This window comes from Scyliorhinus canicula, chromosome 2, assembly GCF_902713615.1.
Source record: "Scyliorhinus canicula chromosome 2, sScyCan1.1, whole genome shotgun sequence".
NCBI lineage: Eukaryota > Metazoa > Chordata > Chondrichthyes > Carcharhiniformes > Scyliorhinidae > Scyliorhinus > Scyliorhinus canicula.
The window spans coordinates 175,402,311-175,419,064 of record NC_052147.1 but is presented as its reverse complement, the minus strand read 5'-3'; the positions used below and the strand labels follow the sequence as shown (position 1 = coordinate 175,419,064).

Sequence of the window (16,754 nt, the reverse complement as noted above, 5' to 3'; positions counted from 1 at the left end):
CTTTTACTCACTGTTTCCGGATACAACAATTCACCTTTACATGGCACCAGATTGAAAGTCACATTGAAATCGATATTCTAGAGCTAAGTCTTTGTGAGCTGCTATTTCCATAGTCAATGGTGAGTGCCGTCCCTTCATTGCTGACTGCAAAATGTAGACTATGATTTTTGGTTAACACCCAAATTAAAATGAGAAAAAAATGGACAAAACATGCTTCCACGTGTGCTCGTGTTAGGTGTTGCAATAGAAAAATGTACATTTATTGTGACTCAAAGTGTGAACCAGCTGAATAAAATCACATTTCATCCTACCAGCTTAATCGATATGTCAGAAAAATCCTGATTTATATTGAAACTTCTTGGAAAATAATGCCTCGCTGAAGCTTTGAAGAATTTCTTCTGATTTACAAGCCAATTATAAAATGAAACAGTACTAAATACACTTCAGGAGTTCATGTTTTCAAATTAGATTTAATTCTTAAAAATGGCTTTCCTGACTTTTGGTTAAGTATGCACTAATATCACAACTGATTGTCCACACACAAAACATATCACAGTTAGAAACTGTACATCATTTGATTGTATAAACCTTGCAAACATTACTCATACAACTTTATTCCAAAATCAACATAGTTTACATCACTAAATAGATTACAAAAATGTTTGCATCCCACAAGTTCCACAAATATCTTTTCAAATGATTAAAGCACAGAGAACTGGTTCCATTGCAAATCTTTGTCTCAGTAAGTCACAACAGTGATATTACAGTCAAAGCACATGTAAACTTATGCACTGACTTTAAAACCTGCAGATGTTTGGCCAGTTGATTGACTGACTTTGGTGCGAGTGTCAGCTACAGATTGTGATGACAACTGGGTCATTATTTTCCCCTTGTTGGATATTGTTAAAATGGGTAGAAGTTCACGTGACAATGACTTTACTTTTCATCCAAACGTGAAGCTGCCATTTTCTAAACACAAGTTGTGCAATAAAAATTCAAAACTTTTAGCATGAGTCTGTGCCAGTTGTTCCAGGAACTGTTCTTAGCAAGAACGACACCACATTCTCCAAGAAACTAGTGGAATATACCCAGTCGATTTTGAACCAAAAAATATAATCAAAATCATTTAAAAACGTAGTGAGGATGGTCTGGTGGCACAGTAGGCTAAGATACTATCATGCAGCATGGAGTCATTAGACCAACCTGAGATTTTCAGCATAATGAGTTTCCAATTTCAATTAGACCTGTTAGTAGAGCGCAACTGGATTCAACTTGCTGAAACCATGAGTTAAATGAAATTCCCCTATCCAATGTTCAAAAGGAATTTCAATAATTTCTATTTCTAGATGTCTTTTGTATTCTTTGTAAATATCTATGGTTTTATGAAATGTGCACATTGTCACGTGACACTTAGTAGCAAAATATTAACACTAGTCCAACATTGTTTATTATTCATTTAATAGGTGTGCAGCTTTTGATGCCTTAGTTATTTTCCAAATGTCTCAATATTGGCTATCAATTGCATATGTGAGTAAATAGTAAGAGATGACACAGCAGAACAGAGGAAGAGGGAGTGTCATCATGCGTTTCTCATTTGTACCATGGGCACTTGCGGAGCAGGACTGGTGAAGTCAGAGAGTAGGCTATTGCCCATCCTCATCACCAGAGGTGAATGAAGAGCTGAACACAGGCAAGAAAACAAGCAGAAATGTGAAAACTCAATTTTAGAGAATGTTTTATGGGGTAAAATATTTAAACTTTAAACCATTTATGATAAAAGGAGTTTCAAACCATGTCATCACAGAGCGGCTAGTTTAGCATAGGGTGAAATAGCTGGCTTTTAAAGCAGACCAAGGCAGGCCAGCAGCACAGTTCAATTCCCATACCAGCCTCCCCGAACAGGCGCAGAATGTGGCAACTAGGGGCTTTTCACAGTAACTTCATTACTGTGACAAGCGATTTTCATTTTCATTTGTCAAATTTTGAATTTTTTTGTGCATGTCATCAATATTTTTCTTCCCGTTTCACATAATAAGATTTCAAATATGAGATTCTAAAAGTCTATCCGACATACTTCCATCGTAAGGACAAGGATGCAAGAGCAAAGGTAACATGGCTTTATATTGCACAATGTATGTTGCATTGTTAGACAAGGGGAAAGTCTTCCAATTTTATAGTGCTTTCAACTGATATCTACAACTATCCAAAGTCACTTTAAGCAACACTCTCAAGTTTTAAAATACTCTCAATCTTCAAATTATGGCATTAGCATACAAAAGCTAAATACAGTTATCTGACATTCTTCTGCCTGTTATTTTAGTGGCTGCATTAATGAATTATTAAGATAGTAGAAAGAAGAATTTCAGAAGAACATTTTACTTTAGCATGATGGAATCTCACGGTCTAATTTTAGAGCCCGGTTTGTCCCTTCATATGATCACCTTTGTGACTCCCAGATAGCATAGTTTACAGAATTCCCTAAAGCCAAAATGATCCTACCATCATTCCTCTAATCTATAGTGCACCATTAAAAAAATTAGCTAAAAAGTGGAATAATTTGACTGAGGGAAGTTGAATGTGTGGGCTGAACTATCAGCACATGTAACAGTGTAGATTTCAGTCAAGATTCTCAAAGAGAAAATGCTGGAAACATTCAGCGGGTCTGGCAGCATCTGTGGAGAGAAAAACAGAGTTAATGTTTCAGGTTCATAACCTCTCATCAGAACTGGTTAGAACTGTAACAGGTTTAAGCAAGTAGATGCAGGGAAAGGAGTAGGGGAGGCAAGAGCAAAAGGGAAGTTCTGTGACATGATGAAGAGTAAAGTGATTAACTGACAAAACGGAAGATGGTGTAAGGAAAAGCCAATGGTAACAGAGAAGTGAAGAAACAAAAGATGGGCCTGGAAGAGGTGTAAATGACAACACGGAATCAATACCACAAATTCCTGCCCAAAAAACACAATGGGCGGGATTCTTTGTTGCCCGACGCCAATATCGTAATCGGCAATTTGGCGGAGAATCCCTTCTGATGCCCAAATCGGGGGCAGCGCCAGTTTTACGCCTGTTTTCTATTCTCCGCCCGCTCCAAAATGGTACCATCACGACACGCGCCGTTGGAATGGCATTGGCTCGTCAACGGAAGGCTCTCTCCCAATGCTCCGTCCTTGAAGGGCCGAGTTCCAGACCACGCGGGGGATGTGAGGTCTCAGCGGTTGGGAACCCGGCGTGACGGCTGCGGACTATGTCCAGCGCTGCCACAATCAGCCGGTAGCCATGCTGCTGGCTGGGTGGGGCTTGAGCAAGGGCTGGGACTGGTGGGGGGTGGCCAGAGGGCAGTATTTGGCAGGATGGGTCCGCGCCCGGCCGGTGCCTTGTTTTACGGTGTGGTTGCTGCAGGTCGGCAGCATGTGCATGCGCAGCCACAGCCATTCTCCAGCCGTTTTTGTTGTGGGAGCTGAGGGTTTTAGCTGGCGCGGCTGCTAGCCCCTCACCGGTCCTAGGATCGGTGAGGGTTCAACGCTGATTTTGGCGTCGTTAAATGCCACAGTTCCCACGCTGGCATCGGCACATAGCCTCAAAATTGGAGAATCCAGCCCGAGAACTTTGATTATTCTGTAAATTTGTTGACCTAAAATTGAGTCCAAAAATACTGTTTAAGTACCAAATAGAAGGTATGGTCATGTTCATTGATCTTCCTTGGTGACATCCCCCAACATCCCATCCCCTTCTCACAGTATCTTTCTTTGCAAGCACAGGGAATGCAACACTTGTCTTTTTATCTTATCTCTTACTGTCCAGGCACCAGGTGAAATACTTTTTAGAGTAGCCAATTATTTTCTTTTTCCAATTAAGGGGCAATTTAGCATGGCCAATCCACCTAACCAGCACATCTTTGGGTTGTGGGGGTGAAACCCACACAGACACGGGGAGAATGTGCAAAATCCACACGGATAATGACCCAGGGCCGGGATTCGAACCTCAGCGCCGCAGTCCCAGTGCAAACACTGTGCCACAGGTGAAATACTGATTTATTTGTACTTCCTTCAATTTAGAATATGATATTTGTTATTCACAGTGTGCTCTCTCCTACACTGGGGAGACTAAATGCAGATTGGCTGGTTGCTTTGATGAAGACCTCTGTTCAGTCCATAAGCATGACCCTGAGCATCCTGTCACTTGTCACTTTGGTTTTCCATTCCACCCTGATGTTTCAGTTCTTGGCTTCCTACACTGTTCCAATGAAACTCAAAGGAAGCTGGAGGAAAAGCATCTCAATCCATTCATTTGGGAACTTCACAGACTTCCAGAATCATTGGCCGGAGCTTTCTGGCCAATCCCGCCAGCGGGATATTTGGGTCCAGCCAACGGCACACCCTGTCATGGCTTTCATTGCAACAAGGGGTGCATTCAACAGGAGACTCCGTTGACAATGGCGGGACCGGAAGATCCCACTGCAGCCCATGGCGGACCACCACTGCCACAACAAAACACGTGGTGGGTTGCGCAGAAAATCAAGCCCATTGATTTCAACACTATCAGGCACTGCTCCCATATTCTCTTTGGACAGCCGCTGTTGATAACGATTCTGCTATTGCCATTTACAGTTCCTCTAGACCCTCTTTTGTTTCTTCAGTCACCCCATTACCACCCCCCTGCCTTGTACCATAATTCATTTAATCTCTCCTTTTACAGACCAGCCATGTTATGCTTTTTTTCCCCATCTCCCCACCTCCATACTTTACAAAAAACTGTTACATTTATAATCTTTAGTGCGGCACGGTGGCACAGTGGTTAGCAGTGCTGCCTCACGGCGCCAAGGACCCGGGTTTGATCCCAGCCACTGTTTCTGTGGAGTTTGCACATTCGCCCTGTGTCTCCATGGGTCTTACCCCCCCCGACCCAAAAAGATGCGTAGGGTAGGTGGATTGGCCACGCTAAATTTATATTAAAAAAAACATCTGGGCTTCTGGTGGCATGGGCGAGCAGGGCGGCCGCAGTAAGAGGAGCTCCCGCCAGTGGCCACGATTTGCGGCGATTTCCCCGACCATCACTCACCCCCCGACTATTGTCGGCCTTTGGGGCCGTCACGGGCAGCCGGTTTAAAAAGCAGAGAAGAACCCCGTGCGGGTGTCGGGCGACGGGGGCTGAGGCGCTGTGCCCAGCGCAGCGTTGAGGTCGGAGCAGCGGGGAGAGGAGCTACGAGGAGGCGGAGGCGGCAGGCCCGTGACCAGGGCACGATGTAGGTGGGGTGTCCCACATCGGATGGCTCCCACCTAGGATGAAGAAAGAAGGCTGAAGTCCGGTCCCAGGGGAGCTCTGGGGGAATGTACAGGAGAAAGAAAGAAGGTTTAAAGAGGCTTGGTGAAAGTTTTTTTTCTCCCCTTTTTCCTTTTTTTTTGTGTGTGAAGAAAAATTGTTTTTTTCAAAAAAAAAGAATAATTCAGATTGATGAAGGACAGGAAGGTGGAAGGGGAGAGAAGAAAAAAGAAAAAAACAATAAGCCGCTAAAGGATGCGAAGAGCAGCGTTGAAGAAAGGAGGAAACGCGGGATTGCCGCTGAATGAGAGGACGAGCGAAAGCGCTGACAAGATGGCAGAAGCCGAACTGCAAGGCGGGGCCGCACTACTTACAGTGGAGAAGATGACCGAGGTGATGGCGATGGGCTCGAAAAGCAGTTCGCGAAGCACATGGCGGCCTTGAGGAAGGAGACGGTGGTTGCATTGAAGTCATTGGTGGAGGAGGCAATCGCCCCGGTAAGGGTGCCGATGGCAAAGGCATCGGCCGAGGTGAGAGAGCAGGGCGAGAAGATGAAGGAAGTGGAGGAGGCTGTGTCACGACACAGCGACCAGATCACCTCGATGGGGGACAAGCTGCAGAGGGTGGTGGAGGTCAACAGAAGACTCCGAACAAAGCTCGAAGATTTGGAGAACCGCTCAAGGTGGCACAATCTGAGAATTGTGGGCTTGCCCGAAGGGACAGAGGGCCCAAGGCCAACACAATACTTTGCTAAGAAGTTGGCGGAGCTGATGGAGGAGGGTGAGAATCCCTTCCGGTATGAACTAGACCGAGCTCATCGGTCATTAAGGCGGAAGCCCAAAGTGAACGAGCCGCCAAGAGCAATAATTATCTGCTTCCATAAGTTCTGCATGAAGGAGAAGGTATTAAGCTGGGCGAAGCAGAAGGTGCAGTGGGATGGTACTACGGTCTGGATCTACCAGGACTTGACGGTGGAGTTGGCAAAAAGATGAGCGGCATTTGGGCAAGTGAAGGTGCCATTGTACAAGAAGGAGGTGTGATTTGGTATGGTGTGCCCGGCGAAGTTGAGGGGAACGTATAACGCGAAAGGCTTTTATTTTGAGACAGCGGAGGTGGCTGAGGTGTTGTGAGGGCAGGAACTGGAAGAGAGACTGTGGACTGTGTTTGAACAGCTGGAAATGTATAAATGCTACAACTTTCTTTTTACTGATGTGTGTTGTAATTTATTTCTCTTTGCATTATTACAGAGTTCAAGTTAATGGTGGGTTGATTGGCGTTCTGGGTTGCGACGGTTAAATGTTATGTTAGTGAATTGTATGGGTTGGATTGTTGGTTTTAGTTTTTTTTCATTTTTTCTTTCTCTGGGACTGGGTGGAAGGGGACGATATATCTTGGTGGGGGGAGCCACCCGCGCTAGCTAACTAAAGTCAGCTAGTGAACGGACGTGAGGTGAGGGCTGCAGACGTTGGAGCCTGAATAGCAGGCTTCAATGGGCCTACGAGGCGAGTGAGAGGGGACGGAAGGAATGGCTGCTGGGAGATGTTGTTTCGGGGGAAAGGTAGGGAGGGTTTTGGGGGGGGGGGGGGGGGAAGAGAAAGGGGTTCGATGTTAACAATGGACAGGGGCGGGTCAGGCTTATGGGGCAGGGCCCGGTGGTATGATGATGGTGGATAAGAAAGGTTGGGGGGTGGGGGAGAAGAAGAGGTAAGGATAGTCACATGGAACGTGAGAAGGCTAGGAGGTCCGGTCAAGAGTGCTTGCACATCTTAAAAGTTTGAAAGCCAATGTGGTAATGCTGCAGGAGACTCACTTGAGGGTGAAGGACCAGGTGAGACTTAAAAAGGGCTGGGTTAGCCAAGTGTTTCACTCTGGATTTGATGGAAGGGCTTGAGGGGTAGCGGTGTTGGTCAGCAAAAGGGTACATTTCCAGATGGAGAAGGTGGTGGCAGACCAGGGGGGTAGTTATGTGATTGTGACAGGGGCGCTGGAGGGGAGATTAGTGGGGCTGTCAAGTGTATACGGTCCCAATTGGGACAATATGGGATTCGCGAAGAAGGTGTTTGGGGCCATTCCCGACTTGGACACACATGAGCTAATTGTTGGGGGGGGGGGGGGGGGGGGGAAAGAGACTGGAACTTGGTGCAGGGGCCAAGGTTGGACAGATCACGGCCACGCTCGCTGGTCCCATCAGGGGAGGACCCTTGGAGGTTCCTGCACCCAGGGAACGGGAGTACTCGTTTTTCCTCAGCAGTCCATAAGATACACGCGTGGAGCGACTTTTTTGTGGTGGGAAAGGCTTTGATGGCTGGGGTCAAGGGGTCGGAATACTCGGCAATTGCAGTGTCAGATTACGCTCCGCATTGGGTGGATATGGTGCTGGATAAGAGGGTAGCGCAGAGGCCGGGGTGGAAACTGGATGTGAGGCTTTTGGGGAACCAAGTGTTCTGTGAGAAAATTGAAAAGGTAATTAAGGAATATGTAGGTTTCAAATGTACGGGTGAGGTGTCGAAGGCATTTGTCTGGGAGGCTCTGAAGGCGGTGGTGAGGGGTGAGGTAATTTTGTTTAAGGCCAGGGTGGACAAAGAGGAGAGGTTGGAGAGGCAGAGGGTAATAGATGAGATGTTGGAGGTAGATAGGAGTTATGCAGAAGGTGGGGACTCAGCTAAGCTGGGAACGAGGAAGGAACTACAGGCGAGCTTCGACCAGCTGTCCACCAGGAAGGCGGTGCGCCAACTGAGATGAGCAAGGTGTGCAGTTTATGAACATGGAGACAAGGCGGGTGTGTTAGCAGGTCAGCTCCGGAGGGAGGCAGCAGCAGGGGGAAATTCTTCAGGTGAGGGATAGGGCAGGGAAGTTGGTGGTGGCTCTGGAGCTGATTAACAAGGTTTTTGAGGAGTTTTATGAGAGGTTGTACAGGTCAGAGCCACCCGGGGGAGACCGAGAGATGCAGGAATTTCTAGATCGGTTGGAGTACCCGAGGTTAGGGGAGGGGGCAGGGCTACATTAGAAGGAGCAATAATGGAGCAGGAGATAAAGGATGCGATTGGGAGGATGCTGTCGGGGAAGGTGGCAGGGCGGATGGGTTTCCGGTGGAATATTATAAAAAATTCAAGGATAAGCTGGCACCCATGATGGTGGGGATGTTGGAAGAGGCAATATGGACACAAACCTTAAGGCAGGCATTGATTTCACTGTTGCTAATAAAAGGTAAGGATCCGACGGAGTGTGGGTCGTATAAACCCATATCACTTCTGAATGTGGACGCCAAAGTATTGGCGAAGGTACTGGCAGGTAGGCTGGAGGAGTGCCTCCCAAAGGTGATAGGCGAGGATCAGACGGGGTTCGTGAAAGGGAGGCAGCTGTTTTTGAATATTAGGAGGGTTTTGAACGTCGTTATGGCACTGGCGGAAGGGAAGGAAACAGAGGTGGTTGCGGAATTGGACGGCAGAAAGCGTTACCGGGTAGAATGGGAGTACTCGATGGCAGTTCTGGAGCGATTTGGGATTGGGCCAAGATTTGGGAACTGGGTAAAGCTATTATATAAGGAGCCGATGACGAGTGTCCGCACAAACAATATCAGCTTGAGATACTTTTCTCTCCACCGTGGGACGAGGCAGGGATGTCCTATGTCCCCTTGTTGTTTGCACTTGTGATTGAGCCGTTGGCCATCGCATTAAGAAGTTCGGGAGCATGGATAGGGGGGGATAGAGCATAAGGTGTCCTTGTATGCCGACGACTTGCTGCTGTATGTGTCGGAACCGAGTGCATCGATAGGAGGAATATTGGAGCTACTGTGAGTATTTGGGTCTTTCTTGGGGTACAAGCTGAATTTAGACAAGAGTGAGTATTTTGTGGTGTCTCGGCCGGGGGTGGGGGGGCTGCCATTCCGTAGGGCAGGGCATCTGGGGGTGCAGGTTGCCCGTGAGTGGGGAGGCTTCGCAGGTACATCATCATTAATTTGGTGGGGAGAGTGAAAGCCGATCTGGCAAGGTGGGATGGTCTCTCTCTGTCACTGGCGGGTCGGGTAGAGGCGGTTAAAATTAATGTGTTGCCGCGATTTCTGTTTATTTTTCAATGCCTACCGATTTTCCACCCAAAGGCTTTTTTCAGGGAGATTGAGGGAAGGATTACCTCGTTCGTATGGGGAGGGAAGGTGGCCAGAGTGAGGAAGGTGCTGCTACAGAGGGGAAGGCAGGCAGGGGGTTTGGGTCTCCAGAACCTGATGTACTACTACTGGGCAGCGAATGTGGAGAAGGTGCGGAGCTGGGTCAAAGGGGTTGATTACCAGTGGGTCAGAGTGGAGGAGAGTTTGTGTAGGGGGTCAGGACTGAAAGCGCTAGCAACAGCGCCGCTCCCGATAGCTCCGGGGAAATACTCAGGGAGTCCGGTAATAATAGCTTCATTGAAAATCTGGAGGCAGTTTCGCCAACACTTCGGGTTGGGGGCAGGGTCAAGGGAAATGCCGATCCGGGAGAACCACAGATTTGAGCCAGGGAAGTGGCATGGAAGTTTTCGGAAATGGGAAGAGAAGGGGATTAAGACGCTAAAAGATTTGTTTCTTAGGGTTCGGTTTGCAGGATTGAGGGAGCTGGTAGCGAAGTATGGGCTGGAGCGGGGAGAAATGTTTAGATACATGCAGGTTCGAGATTTTGCCAGGAAGGAGATACAGAGCTTCCCGGAGGAACCGGCCTCCACATTGCTGGAGGAGGTGCTGACGACAAGGGGACTGAAGAAGGGGGTAGTGTCAGCGGTGTACGGAGCTATTTTGCATGAGGATAAGGCACCACTGGAAGGGATCAAAGCAAAGTGGGAAGAAGAGTTGGGAGAGGTTATAGAGGAGGGGGTCTGGTGTGAGGTGCTCTGGAGAGTAAATGCCTCCACCTCATGTGCAAGGTTGGGCTGATACAGCTGAAGGTGGTATACAGAGCACACCTCACATGGGCGAGGATGAGACGATTCTTTGAAGGAGTAGAAGGTGTGTGTCAGCGTTGCGGGGGGAGGGGGCTACTCACGTTCATGTGTTTTGGTCCTGTCCAAAGCTAGACGAGTACTGGAAGGAGGTTTTCAGGGTAATTTCCAAGGTGGTGCACGTGAAACTGGACCCGGGTCCCCGGGAGGCCATATTCGGGGCGTCGGACCAGCCAGGTTTAGAAATGGGTGCGGAGGCAGATGTTGTAGCCTTCGCCTCGTTGATCGGCTGAAGGCGGATCCTGCTGGGATGGAGAGCAGCCTCTCCAATCTGGCGTGGCAGGGGACCTGTTGGAATACTTGACCCTTGAGAAGGTTAAGTTTGAACTGAGGGGAAACTCGGAGGGGTTCTACAAATCATCAACATGATTTATTATGCACTTTCAAGAACTGGATAACATCGAACATTAGTTTGGGGGGTTGGGGGGCTGTGTATATTAAGGGTGACTATGGGTAATCCCGGATTCCTTTTTGGTCATTTGTTTGTGTAAACATGCGGGCTGATGTTTGGGGGTTGGTGGGAGGATAGGATCGTTGTTATTGTTATGGGGATTGACATATCTGTTGCTGATTGTTGGTTATTGTTGGTGGGTGTAAATTCGGCAGAAAATGTGAAAAAGGAGAATAAAAATATTTTAAAAAAATTATCTATAATCTTTGTAGGTTCTGATGAAAGATCACCGACTTGAAACACTGGCCGGGATTCTCTTTTTCCACTGGCTGGTTTCATGGCAGAGTTAGGTGATTTCAATGGGAAATTCCATTGACAGGTGGCAGGAAGAGAGAATCCTACCGCCAGCCAACGGTGAGCTGCTGAGAAACACGCGGCTGGGGTACCAGAGAATCCCGCCCGTTAACTCTTTTTCGCTCTCCATAGATGCTGCCTGACCTCTCGAGTATTCCCAGCATTTTCTGTTTGTATTTCCGATTTCCAGCATCTGCAATACTTTGCTTTTATTCTCTTAAATTTGCTTCACTCAGAATAGTTAAAGCTTGAATCCCAAAAATTCAAAACCACCTTTTGGACCTCTTAAGCTGAAATTATAATTATAGGCAACCAAATCATATTCAGGTTTCTTTGGAGATGTCTGAATATGGTCAAAGGTGTTATGTAGAAAAGCCCTGAAATGATCAGTTTAAAAAAGGCTACCACAAAAGGCAATTTGCAATGTGCCTCAAGAGCAATCTAATTCTGAGCAACATCTTGAAGAGGACTTATGATACTCCGGATGTTTCATTTATAACAAGAAAATTAAAATTTTATAGAACTGTACATCAATAACCTTTTTAAAATTTCCAAAAACTGGGAACTTGTAACAAGTTACATCATGTAACAATTCAGCAAAGGCATGCCAATAACGACTAAATACAATTATGTAGCACCATTATGTTTTAAAAAATACAAAACATACATTTTGTGAAATGCTGCACATGTAATGGGTTAAATTAGCAAGTCATCATGTAACACGGTCATTTATACCAGGCAGCCAAATGCATGTAAAACCAATGAAAACGTAACAAAGTAAGGAACCCTGTACAAGTGCACTAGTCCGAAGGCCACCATGGCAATGGCCAAGAGGAGCTGCAGTCTTGCTGTGTGTTTTAGTAGCTTGCTAATATGAAAAATAAAAGCATTAATTAGTTATGCAGAGAATTAAACATCAGGTACTTGCATTTGCATTTAAATTAAAGGTGCTTGCATTGTACAATGCCCGTGTCAAAAAGTGCAATTACGGGCAATAGGACTTAATTTTATTAAATTGACCTGCAATGACCAAAGTGAGGTAGTGATGTAAATAGGTTGGGACACCAGAATTTATTTTGGGCTATGCTGACAGGTGTACAATATGTATTGTTGTTGGCAGGGGAACCAGCATTGTTCAAATTCTAATGCCCCATGCTGCCCCATTGCATTCTAGAGCTTGGGGTGTCTGCAAACAACCTTCAACTTACATTCAATTGGAAGATAGAAAGAATAAAGTGACACGTAACATTTGCACCACACAAACGCCAGACAATTACCATCTGCAAAAGAGTCCACACATTTCCTCTGGACATTTAACAGAATTAACATCGCCAAATCCACCGCCATCGACATTTTGAAGGTTCACCATTGACCAGAAAATTAAATGGCCGAGCTACTTAACCACTGTGGCTCAAAAGGCAGATCAAAGGCTAGGGGCGCGATTCTCCGCTCCCCAGGCCGGGTGGGAGAATCGCGGGAGGGCTGCTCTGGCACGCCCCGCGATTCTCCCACCCCCCCAAAATGGCATGCAACACGCCGCTCGGAGAATCGAGGGTCGCCGTTTTTCACGGCGACCTGCGATTCTCTGGCCCGGATGGGCCGAGCGGCCTGCCGTTCCTGACCTGTTCACGCCGGCGACAACCACACCTAGTCGCTGCCGGCGTGAACATAGCGCAAAAGGTAAGTTTGGGGCCTGTGGGGGGCGGAGAGGGGATCGAGCACCACGGCCGTGCTTGAGAGGGTACTGGCCCGTGATCGGTGCCCACGTCTCTAAGAGATGCACTCTTTCCCCTCCGCCGCCCCGCAAGATCAAGCCGCTACGGCTTGTGGGGCAGCGGAGGGGAAGATGGCAACTGCGCATGCGTGGGTTAGCGCTGGCCAACCTGCGCATGCGCGGCTGACGTAACTAAGGCGCCGCCGGCAGCGTCAATATCAGCGCGCCGCCTTGACGGCCGAGTTTCACGAAACGCCGCTCCTCCCCCCCCCCCCCCCGGGAGTGGGGGGGGAGAATAGGGGGCGAGGAGCGGCCTCCGACACCGTCGTGAAACTCTCTGGGTTTCACGACGGCGTCGGCGGTTGCGGAGAATTCCGCCCTAGGTATTCCACATTGAGTGACTAACCTCCTGAATCCCCAAAATCTTTCCATCACCTACAGGGCACATGTCAGAATTGTGATGGAAAACTCTCTAGTTTCTTCGATGGCTGCAGCTCCAAAAACACTTGGGAAGCTCAACACCATCAAGGACAAAGCAGCCTCCTTGATGAGCACCATCCACATTAAAGATTTGCTCCTTCCACAACTGGCGCATTATGGTAGCATTCTGCATATTCCGCACTACAATTCTCCAAGGCTTTTTAACAGTGTCTCCCAAAACCCCTATCTCAAGAGGAAAAACAAGGTCAGCACTAGACAATGGCAACACTAAGGGAATGACATGGGCAGTGATGCCACCTTCTGACTTAGAATATATAGCCGTTCTTTCATTGTCGCTGGGATAACATTCTGGAACTCCCTAACAGAACTTTGGAAATTCTCTCATCACACTAGTTAAAGAAGGTGGCTCAGTAGTATCTTAAGAGAAATTAATTAGTGATGGTCAATAAATGCTGGCCGTGCCAGTGTCATCTACATCCTGTGAATGAATGAAAATAAAAGATCAAAATTAGCTTAAAATCTTTACCTATGCTGAGAAATGTAAGGTTGACTTTCTTATTTCATTAAATTACATTATTTGTCCATATACTAGAAGAATAAAGTGTAGGTTGAGTAGTGAAATTATTAACCAGGACATTGCAGATGGATTATATCAAACGTGAACACCTACTTTAATGAGGTATACTGTAATCAGGCCTGCTCCATTGTGCCAGCTCTGATGTCCAAATCTCACCCATTAAAAACAGAAAACAGTAATTACTAAATTGAAGTCTGTGAACTCTCGGAGTCCGCAGAAACCTTTCATGTGGTTTGCAATGCAGGGCCAGTCTTATAGGAGGGGGTAAAATTGGCATCTAGGGTACTGTGGTTAAGAGCAAGTAAGTGAGCAGAAGCCATAAGGGTGCTCTGCTCCTCTTTTATTCATTTCATGCCTTCTATGTTCGCTGCTCCCCCAGTACTTTCCCTGTGTACTGAAATTCAGTTTGTACTTTGTGAATAAGTTATAAAAATACAGAAGCAACATAGAATTACCTTCTCTTAACTGAAGTTGAATGTGAATTCATGAGAACTCCAATTGAGAACACAAGGATAATTGCAACAAAGCCACAAGGGTCAGGGTCAAGCCTTCTGGAATACCTGTTCATTGGAACAAAAATATGATACAACTAATGTAATATTTGAAAACAAGGAAAGGGGAAAAAGGACCAACAAATCAAACTAATAAATCCACTGCATGTTAGAAGAGCAGCTGAACAATCAGACTTCATTTTCTACTTTAGCTGGGCAATTGGCATTACATAAACTAACCTTATGGCAAATAATATTTAATTGCTTTTAATAGAAGATAAAGATACACATCGATTTATAGGTACATATAGGGAGCAGTGTGGTTTTAGATCTGTACAAGTCTTGTACTTCACAAATGTAGGTTTGCAGCACATTTTTCTGTTTTTCATTATATTTTAAACTTTGAAATATTCCAAATTTGTTTCTAAATATAACATTAATTTGTTAAATTAATAATTGCATAATACAGACACCAACGGCAATGTGTGTCAGCAAAGATGACAGATTGAACAGATCACACCACAGGAAGGAATAAGTTGAGTAATTTCCCTTTTATGGCAAACGCATGACACATCTATGCCCTGTAGTCAAATTTAAATAACTAACTTAATACTTTAGCATCAGATCATGAGGAACTCTTACTGACTTGATAATTGATGAAAATAGTGAACAGTAATTTCAATGTAATACATAAATACTTTTGTACCATTTCCCAGCACTACTACATTTTGGTAATTCTTTCTCTACTGGGCAGTTAACCTTATTAGAATTTATATTCAGTGTTTTAAAATTGACCTAACTTTAAGCATTGCTTTACGCACTTTACATGGCTGAGGAAGCGATCTTTCTGTCTATCTTTCATTATGGATCGAACTAAGGGACGTATAACACAATACTATATATCTGTGACAACATATTTATATTCTGGATAACTCACTTGTGTGCAATGGTTATTGATGAGTGTGATGAAATTGATGTAAACAATACCCTCTTCATACGCTTTCTGCCGTAACTAGCCAGTAATGTGGAAGGTTAGGTGGGGTTACGGGGACAGGGTAGAGGTATGGGGATAGGGTGGAGGTATGGGCTCAGGTCGGGTGCTCGTTCCAAGGGCCGGTGCAGACTCGATGGGCCGAATGGCTTCCTTCTGCATTGTAAATTCTATGATTCTATGAAATTCTATGAAATTGTGCAGGATGCAATTTACTCCATTTCGCCATCAGTGCTGATTTGTACCAACAAAATAGGCACACATGTCATGTCACAGTGCATTGTACTTTCCCCATGAAATTACATTTCCTTTAAAAAAAAGCTTATTGGACTGCCTTCCTTCCTATGTTAGGAAAACAAAGGTAGTTTTAAGGGTTTATATTTGTATTGGTAAATATTAGAAATAAAGTATTGTTTAAGTGTGTTTGAGTTAATGTTTCTGTGCCTGAAAATGTTAAACCTATAGTTAGATTCATGCTGGACAAAGGTGTTTGTATGTGTTCAGTAAGAAGCCTTACAACACCAGGTTAAAGTCCAACAGGTTTATTTGGAATCACTAGCTTTCGGAGCGCATCTCCTTAATCAGGTGAGTGGCGAGATAGGTTACACAAACAGCATATAAAGACAATGCCAATGATGCAAGATGATACTATGAATGCGAGTCTTTGCAGGTAATTAAGTCTTCACAGGTCCAGATGGTGCGACTGGAGAGAGGGATAATCACATATTAAAGAGGTGTGAATTGTCTCAAGCCAGGACAGTTGGCAGGATTTTGCAAGCCCAGGCCAGATGGTGGGGGTTAAATGTAATGAGACATGAATCCAATGTCCCAGCTGAGGCCATACTCAGCGTGCGGAACTTGGTTATCGGTTTCTGCTTGGCGATTCTGCGTTGATGTGCGTCCTGAAGGCCGCCGTGGAGAACGCTTACCCAAAGATCAGAGACTGAATGCCCTTGACTGCTGAAGTGTTCTCTGACTGGAATGGAACATTCCTGCCTGGTCATTGTCACGCGGGATGAGTGGGAATTGGTTAAGTTCCCACTCTGTTCCTATTGTGCTTAGAGAGGGTTATGGTGGGAAATAGAGCCAGGGTTTCATTCTGGGATCTTCCCGTCCATCAACTGGGATAGTAACATTAATGTGCGGAGGTCCTCACTTTTGCTCCAAATCCAATCCAAGCTATTCAGTTCACCTTAATAAAATGTAATGGCAGTGAAACAATAATTCTGCCAGATCATAAGCTTACATCTTTTAACTCCTCCAGTTAAATCATTTTCTAATAAGGTTAGGATTCTCAGTGGTCATTTAAATTAAAAATCTTACCTGAGATTTTTAAACCAGTAAATAAATGAAGGCGCACTAAATAGAATAATCCAATTTAATAAATGTAAGATTGTAATATGAATCTGAAGAGTATCCACTGCTTCATCAACATCTGAAACGGAAAGCAGTTTAAGTCTATCTGGGCTCAACTCTCCTGGTTCTTTTGGGGCATGGTCTCCCATTCCAGATTTACATACTTCTTTTGCAATTTCCTTCATGTCTTCCTGTTTTGGGGCCTGAAAAACAGA

At 45.6% G+C, this 16,754-nt stretch overlaps 1 protein-coding gene across 2 annotated transcripts in view; it reads right to left on the bottom strand.

The window, feature by feature from the left end:
* Nucleotides 1–231: 231 nt before the first annotated feature.
* The window catches only part of pgap1 (post-GPI attachment to proteins inositol deacylase 1), a 253,543-nt gene continuing 237,020 nt past the window's right edge, over nucleotides 232–16,754 (bottom strand). The window contains exons 25-27 of one of the 2 annotated variants that reach the window (XM_038789106.1): nucleotides 16,507–16,742; nucleotides 14,157–14,261; nucleotides 232–2,672 (exon numbers count right to left, since the gene is read on the bottom strand). In XM_038789106.1, the coding sequence (XP_038645034.1) occupies nucleotides 2,654–2,672; nucleotides 14,157–14,261; nucleotides 16,507–16,742 (360 nt within the window). In that variant the 3' untranslated portion in view covers nucleotides 232–2,653. Of the gene's footprint in view, nucleotides 2,673–11,601; nucleotides 11,838–14,156; nucleotides 14,262–16,506; nucleotides 16,743–16,754 lie in introns of those variants that run through there. The other variant, XM_038789105.1, reaches the window with a different exon arrangement.